This window comes from Danio rerio, chromosome 15 (assembly GCF_049306965.1).
Source record: "Danio rerio strain Tuebingen ecotype United States chromosome 15, GRCz12tu, whole genome shotgun sequence".
Lineage (NCBI taxonomy): Eukaryota > Metazoa > Chordata > Actinopteri > Cypriniformes > Danionidae > Danio > Danio rerio.
The window spans coordinates 19665041-19678582 of record NC_133190.1 but is presented as its reverse complement, the minus strand read 5'-3'; the positions used below and the strand labels follow the sequence as shown (position 1 = coordinate 19678582).

Genomic DNA, 13542 nt, shown 5'->3' with positions numbered 1-13542 from the left:
GAGCAGCGTCTCGGGAAAAAAAGCATCTACTTTTAGAGTCACACAGATCACAGCATCGTAAATAAGGCCGAAAAAAAAACGATAGGCTGCAAAGCCTTTTATGGGCCGATCAGATCTAAGACGATGATCAGCCCGGCCTAAAAAGTGCATCGGCTCAGTGGGAAACCACCCAGTCTGCCAGATGGCCAGTCTGCCCCTGAACACCATTAAAAGTGTTTAAAATATCTGTATATGTTGTCTGTGTTACAATAAACACCAAAAAAAAAAAAAAAAAAAAAAGAGTCGCTTTTTGTATTTTTTTTTTATAAACTCAAATTTGAAAGTGTACCTTTTAGGTTCTGTGTGGTCTAGCATGCTGTAATTAATTTTGGTGGTTCCTGCACATGTCTGTAATCATAGGAAAAAAGAAAAATGTCTCTACCATAATCTATGCAAAAGTTATTGTATTCCAACTGATGAGAGGTGTTATACAAGCCACAGGGATCGATCATTGTTTTCATATTTCACTTCTCGTTTGTTTGATCAAACATAATTTTGGACCACATCAAACGTATAAAAGGATTACTTAAATTACCTCAAAAACAATGGAGAATGGCCCTGAAGCGCACAGCATAAGGTAAGAGACGACAGCTGTCTGTGCTATCTGGGGCTGCTTATTGATTATGAATGTATTGTTAACATTTCTGCGACATAGAAACACCACAATTCATTCAACAACTGTTTGATATGTGAATATAATTCAGTAAAAAGAATGCTAGAACTGTATGAGCACTGGCAAGAGCTTTCATTTGAGCTATAACTTGTACATGTGTCATATGAAAAAATATGAAAATGAACCAATGTAATATACCTAGCTCGGGTTTCCAAAATACTGTATTTAAGTGTAAATAACTTTTGTACAGTAGAATAAAAACCAAAGTGCTGCATATGTGCATAAAATATAGATTCTACACTTTCAAACGAAACCACTTACAGGGGTCTGCATGGTGCAACGCTAGCCCTTTAAATCTGAAAGCGAAAGTCGATGACGTCCACAGAGTTTAAAGTGGTTTTAAATGATGTCTACATTACTAAGCAAATAATTGCAAATATTAAAAAGAAAAAAGGTGCAACAATTATTGTACAATAGAAATGAGATATATGCACATATAAATTTAAATATGGTGGCAAATAAATTCAGTTCTCAGCAGGGTTCCCACACCTCTTGAAAAGTACTTAAATGTCAGAATTTAAATATCAGAAACTGCATTTGAATATCACAGTATTGAATTCAACACATTTTAAGGTCTTTAAACATGACTTTTTACAATGAGCAACATTTAATTAATTAATTAATTCTTCTTCAGCTTAGTCCCTTTATTCATCTGGGGTCGCCACAGTGGAATGAACTTATCCAGCATATGTTTTACACAGCAGATGTCTTTCCAGCTGCAACCCAGTAGCCTACGGAGATTTATCCATTTACTCTCACATGCAGTGTCATACCTGGGTTTACTACAGGAAGGCACAGGATCGCAGGATTATCAAAACACGTATATTTATTATCAATACACTTACATGGATGAACACAGGATAACCATGGGGTGAAAACACACATCAACTCAGAGAGAATACCGGACCAGGATTAAATGAAACTAAGGGGTATAAATACACAGAAACATGATGACAATGATTACACACAGGGGATGAACACAGGTGAAGGTGAAGAACGTAATGACATGGCTGGAACTAACAAAGGAGCGCATGGTGGAGGTCACATGACAAACACACACACACACACACACACACACACACACACACACACACACACACACACACACACACACACACACACACACACACACACACACACACACACACAAAAGAAGACAGGTTGTGACACATACACTACGGCCAATTTAGTTGATTCATTTCACCTATAGTGCATGTCTTTCACTGTAAAAATTCCACATAATTCATTCATGTTGTCCAACACATACTGATTAAGTTAACTTAACACTTTTAACAAAATTATGTGAATTGAATTTTAAAAATTAAGTTGTCCCAATGAAATCTCAAGAATTGTGTTGTTTCTGCTCATTTTAAATAAGTAGTTTGAACAAGTAAAAAAATGTATATTTTTTGGACTGTGGGGGAAAATGGAGCACCTGGAGGAAACCCAGCCGGGAATCGAACCAGCAACCTTCTTGCTGTGAGGCGACAATGCTAACCACAAAGCCACCATGTCGCTAAAAGGGTCAAAATGTTTAATGCCAATATCAAGTGTATCTGAAATGTTAAGTACAGTATAGATTTTCATGGTGCTACACATTCAGGGGTATGCATTACAAAGGTGCTTGATATCAAATGAATGGTGCATTAAAAAGTCCTTAAAAGTCTGCTGTTCATTAAAAACATGGGAACCCTGTCTCAGAATGTTTTACCATTTAACAAGAGAAATTAATGAATTATTAAAGAAAAAACATTTGAAAATTGAAGACAAATGGTTAAGTAAAGATATGCAATTTAAGCTTTTACAAAACTAGACATTTATAATCTGTAAAAGTGAATCCTTCTGTTTTTTTAATTCCCACTGTCAGCCGCTCTTCTTTTCAGCATTATGCCTGGATGACTGCAACATTTTTTAAAATAAGTTATTCACAGCTTATAACAGAAATAAGGTTTTGAAGAACAGAAGTTGTGTCTTACCATAGGTCACAGTAGATGTGGTAGGGTCATTTGGATCTGGACTTTTGCATGCTGATATAAAACAAAATACATTAGTATGCTATATAACAACAATTGTAAAGACAAAAAAGACAGCACAGACAAAAAAACACATATATATCTAGTTCAGAGGGCACAGGCAATATGGTGATTTTGCAGCTGATGACAGGATTATACCTTTAAACTGTTATCCTTGTCCTTTGACAGATAATTTAAAAAAGGGTTTCCAGGTGGCTTTGAAGCTGGCAATGTTAACAGATAGATTGTGTCTTAGTCTCTCCAAATGTAAAGTGCTATAAAATTCAGAAAGCCAGTATTTAAAAAAAGTGGTTTTGATGCCTTTTTCCAAAAGCAAAGAATAATTTTCGTCGCTATCACCATTTCATATTGGAAAGCTTTTTTTAATTTGATGACTGAACCCACGAAGCGAGTCAGACCAATCAAAAAACAGCGATTGCTGGATCAGGGGTGAGCTCACAAGAATAAGGGTTAGAGTAGAAGCTGAAAATTTCACTCCAAAACTCAAAAAGTTTTGGGCACAAGTAAAAAAGATGTCCTGAGGAGCCTTCCCTAAGATTCACATTTGTTACATTTAGAGAAAATGGTGGGGTAGAGTTTAAGCTTAACCCAGAATAATGAAAGAGTTAATAAAACATGTATTTATGACCTTGATAGACAATTCTTAGTCCTCATTGGTAATTTGAATGCCTAAATCTTTCTCCCTTTCAAATACAAGGTAGATATGTCAAACTAATCATTAAAAACATCTATAAAACGGGAAATGAAATTAGAGGCATCAGGAGAGGCAGAAAGTAATTTATGTACATCATGTTCATCTGCTAATAAGTTAAAGTGGGAGATAGATGTACAAACATATTTTCTAAGCTGCAGATATCTAAAAAATTTCATGCTTAAAGATCTATTTTTTGTTTCAGCTGAAGAAGGAATGTAGCAAATTTACCATTCATGTACAAGTCTTTTACAGTGACCATTCCTTTGCTGGACCAAATTTAATATTTGGAGTTATTGAGTGATGGCTTAAAGCCGTGACAATGTGGTAGATGGCAACTTAAATGCTTTCTCTTTATTTATTTTTTACTGAGCTTACCTTGATTGTGTTCTTCACTCTCAGATTTATATTTACATGCATTGCTTGTACAAGACAGCAAGCGGTTTTGTAAGCCTTAAATTTAGAAACAACAAAAAAAAAAGAGTCAGTTAAAATATGGTTCATAGTATTTACCTTTAGATAATGAATGAACAGCAGTGCTCACCAGTGCGACTAAATACAAGGAATAGAATGACAAAAAGTCCACTACCAGCAAAAAAGAACAGCCAGGAGTTACGATCAGCCTCTGTGACAGAAATTAATAAAAATTGTCAATTGAATTGAATATATTACACAGCACATGTAAATGCTGCCTAATTTAATTTTGAAATATATTTTAAGTGCATTTAAAATCTGCATCTTTACAAGCAGTGTTAATGTAATTAACTTTGAATATCTGTCTGTATACAAGCATACAGTTGAAGTCAGAATTATTAGCCCCCTGAATTATTAGCCCCTGTTTATTTTTTTTTACCCAGTTTCTTTTTAACGGAGTAAAGATTTTTTTCAACACATTTCTAAACATGATAGTTTTAGTAACTCATTTTTAATAACTGATTTATTTTATCTTTGCCATGATGACAGTAAATAATATTTTACTAGATATTTGTCAAGACACTTCTATACAGCTTAAAGGGACATTTAAAGGCTTAACTAGAGTAATTAGGTTAATTAGGCTGGTTAGGGTTTTTAGGCAAGTTATTGTATAATGATGGTTTGTCTGTAGACTATCGAAAAATATATAGCTTAAAGGGGCTAATAATTTTGACCTTAAAAATGTTTTTTTAAAAATTAAAAACTGCTTTTATTCTAGCCAAAATAAATCAAATAAGACTTTCTTCAGAAGAAAAAATATTATCAGACACACTGGGAAAATTTCCTTGCTCTGTTAAACATCATTTGGGAAATAATTTAAACAGAAAAAAAACATTTAAGGGGGACTAATAATTCTGACTTCAATATACAACATAAAAAAGCATATAAAACAGCTGTAATGACTGCACACTGATTCAACTTATAGATTGATAACAATTAAAAAAAAAAATTTACATGCCAGAACTTTACAGTTAAAAATTATTTGATAAATTTTACAGAAGAGAAGTTTTTTTTTACCATATACATCATACAAATAACATATTTTGTGATTTGTACAGCCACTATATACTATAATCCTCCTTTTCCTTCAACATATGTGGTGTCATTTCTACAACCCCAAATCAGAAAAAATGGGATAGTTTCAATAACAAATAAAAGTAGTGATTTCTATTTCTAAATTTACCTTGACTTGTATTTCATTGCAGACATTACAACAAACATTATTTAATGTGTTCCCCATGCGTTTCTTGACACAATCCTATTGTTGTGATGAGTCAGAAGGCATTGAATCCATTTGCAAGCTTTATTAAGAGCACACATATAAACAAACACAAAGGGGCAATCCAGGAGACAGAACGTGGGACAGGCAAAAGTTCAAAGGCAGGCAGATATCTTACTGGTCAGAATAACAGGCTGGAGATCAGGGGCAGGCAGATGTCTTTCGTAATCGTAGAACAAGCACAGGGTCAGAAACACAGATCAGTCCGAAGCAAGGAGTATGGAACGCTCAGAAATGACAGCCAGGCAAATCAAGACTTCGCAACGAACCGGAGCGTGAGTGTGGTATATATACACGAGAGCTGATGAGTTGCACCTGGACCGTAATCAGTGCCAGGTAGCAGGGCTTATGGGATTTTGAGTCCGTGAGTCGAATCAGAATTCTGGCGATGGTTCCCTCTGGTGGTGCACAAGAGGGTTGGCATCGCCCTCATTTACAACAGAACCCCCCTCCTGCGAGCGGCTCCTGAAGCGAGAAGGCACCTGACGCCGGGGTCTACCGCGCTGTCGGGGGGCTGGTTTCTCTGGGAACCTTTGATGAAACTCTTCCGTGAGAGTTGGGTCTAGAATATCTCTAGCATTCACCCAGGACCGTTCCTCTGGACCGTACCCTTCCCAGTCCACCAGATATTGGAGGGCGCCACCCCGACGTCGAGAGTCCAGCACTTCTCGAACGAGGTAAGCTTCCTCGCCCTCGATCATGACAGGTGGAGGGGTCCTGGTTTCCGATTCCTCCTCAACCGCCTCCTCTCGTGGACCACCAGCGGGTTTGAGTAATGACATGTGGAAAGTAGGAGAAATACGATAATGATTAGGCAAGGCTAAGCGAAAAGACACTGGAGTAATCTGGCGTACAATTTTGAATGGCCCTACATACCTGGGACTGAGTTTGCGGCAGGGCAATCTCAGACGAAGGTCTCGTGTCGACAACCACACCCACTGCCCCGGTTGATACGTGGGTCCCTGGCGTCGGTGACGGTTCGCCTGAATCTCTCTCCTCCTGACTGCCCTCATGAGATGTCTGTGAGCCTGGTTCCAGACATCCTCACTCCGCTGCAGCCAATCCGTGACAGCAGGTAACTCAGTGGGTTCTCCGGACCATGGAAACAGGGGTGGTTGGTAGCCAAGAATACATTTGAATGGCGTAATACCCGTGGCTGGCTTTATTAATGAATTTTGTGCATATTCTGCCCACATCAGATAGCGACTCCAGTCGTGCTGTTGCTGATGACAGTAGGAACGTAGAAATCGAATGACTTCTTGATTCATACGCTCAGTTTGGCCGTTGGATTGAGGATGGTACCCTGAGGTGAGACTAACATTAATATTTAGATTTTTACAGAGAGCGGACCATACCCGGGAAGTGAATTGGGATCCCCTGTCTGAGACGATATCATCAGGTAAGCCAAACATTCGAAATACATAATTGCACAGGGCTTCTGCGGTTTCAAAGGCAGAGGGCAATTTGGGCAACGGTATTAGGCGACAAGCCTTGGAGAAACGATCAACCACCGTGAGAATGACTGTGTTGTTCTAGGAAACAGGGAGATCCGTAATGAAGTCCACCGCTATATGGGACCAGGGCCGTTGCGGAACCGGTAGCGGTTGTAACAGGCCAGCAGGGGTTTGGTGAGATGCCTTCGTGCTTTGGCAAATTTTACATTTCTGAACATAATTAATTACATCCTTCGTGAGGGACGGCCACCAGAAACGGGCTTTGACTAACTCCAAAGTTGCAGTGATGCCTGGATGCCCCGAACTGGGAGTGTCATGAATATGGGTCAGTAATCTGGTACGTATGTTATTGGGTACAAAAATCAGGTGATTCGGACAGTCTACTGGAGGGTTGTTTTCTCGGTTGGCCTCTTGGATCTCGGTAAGTATGTCCCACTGTACTGGAGCCACTAGTAAGTTCGTAGGAATAATGGTTTCATCACTAATTGGGGTTTTATCCTCTGATAGCCTGGATAGTGCATCTGCCTTACTATTTTTACTCCCTGGTCTATAGGTGACAATGAAGTCGAATCTGGTGAAGAACAAAGCCCAACGAGCTTGTCTGGGATTTAGACGTTTGGCTGAGCGAAGATATTCCAGATTCTTGTAGTCAGTTAATATGGTGAATTGCTGACTAGCCCCCTCCAGCCAGTGTCTCCATTCCTCCAGGGCTAATTTCATTGCCAGTAATTTGCGATTTCCCACATCATAGTTTCGTTCTGCGCTGGTCAATTTACGGGAGAAGAAGGCACATGGATACATTTTGGATGGTTGACCCTGACGTTGAGATAACACAGCACCGACTCCTGTGTTGGATGCATCCACTTCCACAATGAAAGGTAGGTCTGGGTTGGGATGACGGAGAATAGGAGCTGTGGTGAATTGAGTCTTCAGATCGCTAAATGCTTGGCGTGCTTCAGAGGACCAGGATAGTTTGTGGGAATTTCGTTTGGTCATGGCTGTTAATGGTGCGGCTATTGAACTAAAGCCTCTGATAAACCGTCTATAGAAGTTGGCAAAACCTAGAAATCGCTGCAACTCCTTGAGATTCTGGGGTAACGGCCATCGTTGAACTGCCTGTACCTTCGTATCATCCATGGTAATCCCTTCTGCACTGATGACGTATCCCAAAAAGGCGATCTGTGTCTGGTGAAATTCACACTTCTCTAATTTGGCGTACAGACGATGTTGAATCATGCGTTGCAACACCATACGTACATGTTCAACATGTTCCTTCATCGTGTTTGAATATATGAGGATGTCGTCGATGTAAATGATGACCCAGCGATCCAGCATATCCCGAAAGACATCGTTCATAAAAGATTGGAACACGGATGGACAGTTTGACAGGCCGAAGGGCATTACCGTGTACTCATAGTGCCCCCTAGTGGTGGAAAACGCGGTCTTCCACTCGTCACCAGCACGGATTCTGACAAGGTTATATGCACTGCGAAGATCAAGCTTGGTATAATATCTAGCCTTTCTTAATTGTTCCAGGGCAGGAGGTACGAGGGGTAATGGATAGCGGAATTTTACGGTGATTTCATTGAGCCCTCGGTAATCAATACAGGGACGTAAACTGCCATCTTTCTTCTTTACAAAGAAGAATCCAGCTGAAGCAGGAGATGTAGAAGGTCGGATGAAACCCTTGGCCAATTCCTCGTCGATATATTCAGACATTGCCTTGTGCTCAGGTTGTGACAGAGGGAATATTCGACCCGTTGGAGGACTTGAACCTGGAATTAACTCAATAGCACAATCACTTGGTCGATGTGGGGGAAGTTGAGTAGCTTTTTGTTTGCTAAAAGCTTCATGTAAGTCATGGTACTCAATGGGGATTAGTTCATCAACGAGTTCAGGTAACATATTGGTGGTTCGTAATGGAATTTTGTGAATGGGCTGGATGCACTGTTTCATGCATGACTCACTCCACTGCAATATCTGTCCGTCCCTCCAGGAGATATGAGGATCATGTCGCCTTAACCAGGGCAGTCCCAACACCAGTGGATGATTAACTGAATCAATAATATAGAATTGCATTTCTTCAATGTGTAGAACACCAACTTGTAACTGTAGCTTATTCGTAATCATACGGATGCGTCCTTCACCCACAGGACGACCGTCTAGTGCTTCCACTGCAAGACAGGAATCATATGAGCTGAGAGATAGTTCGTGACATAGAGCAAATTTCTTAGATATAAAGTTTCCGGCAGATCCAGAGTCGACAAGAGCCGTAGTATTAATCATTCTTTTATCAAATTTAATAATCACAGGAATCAGTACACTGAAAAGTGCAGGAACATGGGAAGGACTCACCGATTGAACTGGTGTCTGAGGTCGTACGCTGCAGGTGGATTTCCTGTGCCCTGATTGACCGCAGTACAGGCATAGATGATTTTGCAATCGATGCATTCTTTCTTCATGGGTGAGACGGGTGAAACCCAGTTGCATGGGTTCATCAGGGGGCGTGTCACTTGAAACATGGAGCTGTGTGCAAGGATTTCTACGGCTGCAAATCAGATGATCAAGACGGATGGTAAGTTCAATGAGTTCGTTCAATTTCTTTCCTTCGTCACGGCAAGCCAATTCAGATTGTAGATTGGTATTCAGACCCCGTCTGAATAGTGTCTTCAGTGTATCCTCAACCCAGTTAGTTTGAGCGGCGAGAGTGCGAAATGACAGGGCGTATTCTGCAGCTGTGTTACGCCCCTGTGTAAGAGAAAGTAACTGCTCACCGGGGCTTCTCCCATCTGCTGGGTGCTCGAACACTTCCCGAAATTGCTTGAGAAAGGTTTCAAATGTGGGATAGTTACATTCCTCCTCCTTCCATATCGCTGTAGCCCATTCCAGCGCTTTCCCCGTTAACAGGTTGCATACAAAAGCCACCCGACTAGAATCAGTGGGATATAATGCAGGTTGTTGGTTAACAAATAGTTTGCATTGCAATAAGAAGCCTTTGCAGCGAGAAGGTGACCCATCAAACTTTTCAGGAAAAGCTAATCGGGGACTTACGGTAGCCGGAGCATTGGAGACATGCGTTGGTTGAGAAGCTGTCATGGTAGCAGGCGGGGTAACTGCAGGATTCGGATGACGGAGTTGCTGCATAGCTCTCACCAGTTCCTCCGTGAGAGAAGTTAGATGGGTGAGTTGTTGATGATGGGTGGCTAACTGAGTGGCTTGAGCGGAAAGTTCAGTCGAGACTTGTGCTAAAGCTGCTGGATTCTGTAGTGGCGAAGTCTTCTGTTGTGATGAGTCAGAAGGCATTGAATCCATTTGCAAGCTTTATTAAGAGCACACATATAAACAAACACAAAGGGGCAATCCAGGAGACAGAACGTGGGACAGGCAAAAGTTCAAAGGCAGGCAGATATCTTACTGGTCAGAATAACAGGCTGGAGATCAGGGGCAGGCAGATGTCTTTCGTAATCGTAGAACAAGCACAGGGTCAGAAACACAGATCAGTCCGAAGCAAGGAGTATGGAACGCTCAGAAATGACAGCCAGGCAAATCAAGACTTCGCAACGAACCGGAGCGTGAGTGTGGTATATATACACGAGAGCTGATGAGTTGCACCTGGACCGTAATCAGTGCCAGGTAGCAGGGCTTATGGGATTTTGAGTCCGTAAGTCGAATCAGAATTCTGGCGATGGTTCCCTCTGGTGGTGCACAAGAGGGTTGGCATCGCCCTCATTTACAACACCTATACCATGACAGACCCTGGCTTACGGACTTGTTTCTGGTAGCCCCGAGAAGTCGACGGCATTTCTGGACACTGTTAACAAACTGTAGGGCTTCCTTTTGGTACGGTACAGTTTAACTGGCATTTGTGGGTGTAACTATAAGTCAAAGTAAATTTGAAAATCCCTACTTTCTTTTTTATTTGTGTTTTCTATACTATGACAACATTGTCTTAATTTTAGTTGTGCTTTTGACAATTTTATTTTCACTAACTTAAACTGCAATTAATGAATTGACTATCTACAATATATATGCAATATCTGTTATGATAGGGATGTATTTTATAGTTATTTGATACCTTCATCTCAAATGGTGTTCTCATTTATATTATTTTATAGCCTATATTAAAAGTTATTTAAAATTATCATAAAATAAATTAATTAAAATGCTAATTCCAAAAGAACTTGTTTTGAACATTTTGTATAATTTCACACAGTAAATTCATGAGGGTAATTTATTTATTTATATATTTTTCTGAGAAATTAAGACTTGAGTAACATAAAGGGTATCGTTTTGTCTATCTGACATAGTTTGGGCTCAAAATATAACAGGCGCAAAGAGTTAGCCTAATTAGATTAAAACCAAATGTCTAATGAATAGCAAACGTTAAACTCCCCTTTGAATTTTATAAAATCTTTTTAAAATATTTTCCAAATGATGTTTAACAGAGCAAGCAAATTTTCACAGCATGTCTGATAATATTTTTGTCTTCTGGAGAAAGTCTTATTTGTTTTATTTCGGCTAGAATAAAAGCAGTTTTTAATTTTTTAACACCATTTTAAGGACAAAATTATTAGCCCCGTTAAGCTATATATATTTTTAAGATAGTCTACAGAACAAACCATCATTATACAATAACTTGCCTAATTAAACTAACCTGCCTAAAGGTAACTAAGCCTTTAAATGTCCCTTTAAGCTGTACAGAAGTATCTTGAAAAATATCTAGTCAAATATTATTTACTGTCATCATGGCAAAGATAAAATAAATCAGTTATTAGAAATGAGTTATTAAAACTATTAAGTTTAGAAATATGTTAAAAAAAACTTCTCTCTGTTAAACATATTGGGGGGAAAATAAACAGGAGGGCTAACAATTCAGGGGGTCTAATAATTCTGACTTCAACTGTATGTATTGGCAAATAAGAATAGTGAGCTGGTCAGTCAAAAAAAGAAAGCTCTCAGCAGCGCAAAGTGCAGAGCAGTAGTTGCAATAACAATAATTTCCATTTTTGAGCAATGGGGGGAATTATATTTCTTCAACTACAAATTTTGTATACTTTTTACTCTATGGACAAATTGTTTAATATTTCATTACAAACTCTCAATAGGTTCATCGAGGATTTTAAAAGGTAACAAAATCTTTTGATCCTACTCGTATGCGTGTGATCACGGTAGATATTGTGGGGTTGTAATGTGCTCAAGCACAATACCTTGAGATGGATGATGGTGTGATTCTGTGATCCTCACTCTCCAGCATTCACTGTTCCACTCACAAAAGTACACACCGACGTCTGAAGACTCCAGATCATGGATGAAGATGGAGAAGTTTCCTTCCTCAAACACATTGGGTAAAACACTCACACGTCCTTCTCTGGGATTATCAAAGTAGATTCTGCCATCAGCTATGATCTTTACAAGAGTGTCTCCATTGTTTAGGTGTCTCCATGTCACTGTGTCATTTAAACTTGTATTAAAGTGACACGGGAGAAAGACTTGAGATTTCAGAGAGGTGTCAATGCTCACATCTGTACATCTTTCACTCCAGCGGCCCAGAGCTATACACAAGAGCATCAAAATGTTATTCAATATGATTGTTCAATATGTTAAATATGAAGAATGAAGACTCATTTCTAACCAAAACTTACCATTTGAAGACACCAGAGCACTAAAAAATATCCATAGATTTGAAAAATATGCCATATTTGTCAAGCGAGATGTCAGTCTCAATAACTATGAACTACAGTACAGAAAACGGACATTACCCACAAGACACATTCAAACTAAGGGTTTTCTGTTGTCTTTTTTTCTGACATTTACTGATGCCCTGTACTGATGTCAACAGGATGTGTGTATAAGGGCTAATCATAGTCCAAATGTGGTTGATGTTGATCTATTAACATTAATGTCATAAACCGAATCTTCCTCCCATAAAAACAGCCTTTCTGAAGTGTTTCTTAAGAACCATGCAAAACACGTGACAGCTTTGAAAACAACTAACCACAGAGTTTCCTCCAAGCGCATTTGAAATTAGGCTTGTTTGAGATGTGCCTTGCCTGAAATGTAAGCGAGAGTAGCCAGCTGCAGTAACTCAAAAAAGACATTTGAAGCTAGACACATTTCCTATGCTGTTTATCTGAGATATTTTTAGCTACTGGTGTGCAGACCACTAGGTCCAGGCTGAGCCAAACCATATGCGTAATGATGAATCATAATTGTGGTTTTGCATCATTAATGAACTATCCCAAGAATGTCTACATGATTTATAGAATATTTATTAAGAATACATCAAATACTATAAATACATTTTTATTGATATTCATTTTGATCTCCAGTATATAATGAACCATAACATTTTTGACTGTAGGTTATGATGAGATCACTCAGACACTATCCTTTGGCTTAGTCTTTGATTTATCAGGGCAGAATGAACAGCCATTATGATGAGATACTTAGTTCATTTTTTGTTCATTGTGTTTAATTAGCGTCAACATTTATTCTGAGTATTTTTATTTACTGTGTTTATTTTTGTAGAGTCACAAAAATGAAGCTATATTTATGGACACATTCGCAGTAGAGCCAACTAACAGCTAATCAACAAACTCGCAGCGTAAGTGTTCTGATCACCAGCAGTGTTGACCCTGCACTGTAAAACTCAATAAGTTGAGGTAACTCAAACCATTTGAGGAAACTGATTGCAACAAACCATTTAAGTTCAAAAACTAATCCTGTAGCGGCTTTCCAATTGCCGCTATTGTTAGTAGAGCAAGCAAGTTTTTTTATGAGTAAAAGTCAGAGTCCGTAGGCAAAATAGATGCAAATAAAAACATCTTTATTTTCCAATCAACAGAATTCCTCAATTTTCTTTAATCTGTAGACGAATTACCATGTTTGTAAGGATTCAG

At 39.0% G+C, this 13542-nt stretch overlaps 1 protein-coding gene across 2 annotated transcripts; it reads right to left on the bottom strand.

The window, feature by feature from the left end:
• Positions 1-429: 429 nt before the first annotated feature.
• On the bottom strand, positions 430-12662 carry LOC137487683 (uncharacterized). Of its 2 annotated transcripts, none has more exons than XM_073923508.1 (6): positions 12286-12662; positions 11851-12195; positions 3981-4061; positions 3815-3889; positions 2689-2739; positions 430-2611 (listed from the first exon to the last, which is right to left on the bottom strand). In XM_073923508.1, exons 1-6 carry the CDS (start codon positions 12338-12340, stop codon positions 2598-2600), a joined length of 621 nt encoding a protein of 206 aa, XP_073779609.1. In that variant the 5' UTR covers positions 12341-12662; the 3' UTR covers positions 430-2597. The 2 variants fall into 2 exon arrangements, with proteins under 2 accessions (XP_073779609.1, XP_073779610.1); XM_073923509.1 differs by having other exon boundaries at positions 1523-2611; positions 4026-4061; positions 12286-12607.
• Between the last annotated feature and the right edge of the window lie 880 nt (positions 12663-13542).

Coding starts and splice junctions, on each gene's coding strand:
- LOC137487683 (XM_073923508.1), bottom strand. CDS start 12,340: ATGGCATATTTTTCAAATCTATGGATATTTTTTAGTGCTCTGGTGTCT. Junction 4,062..11,850: donor ACACCATCATCCATCTCAAG/GTATTGTGCTTG, acceptor TTTCTGTCACAG/AGGCTGATCGTAACTCCTGG. Junction 3,890..3,980: donor CCTTGTATTTAGTCGCACTG/GTGAGCACTGCT, acceptor TCTAAATTTAAG/GCTTACAAAACCGCTTGCTG.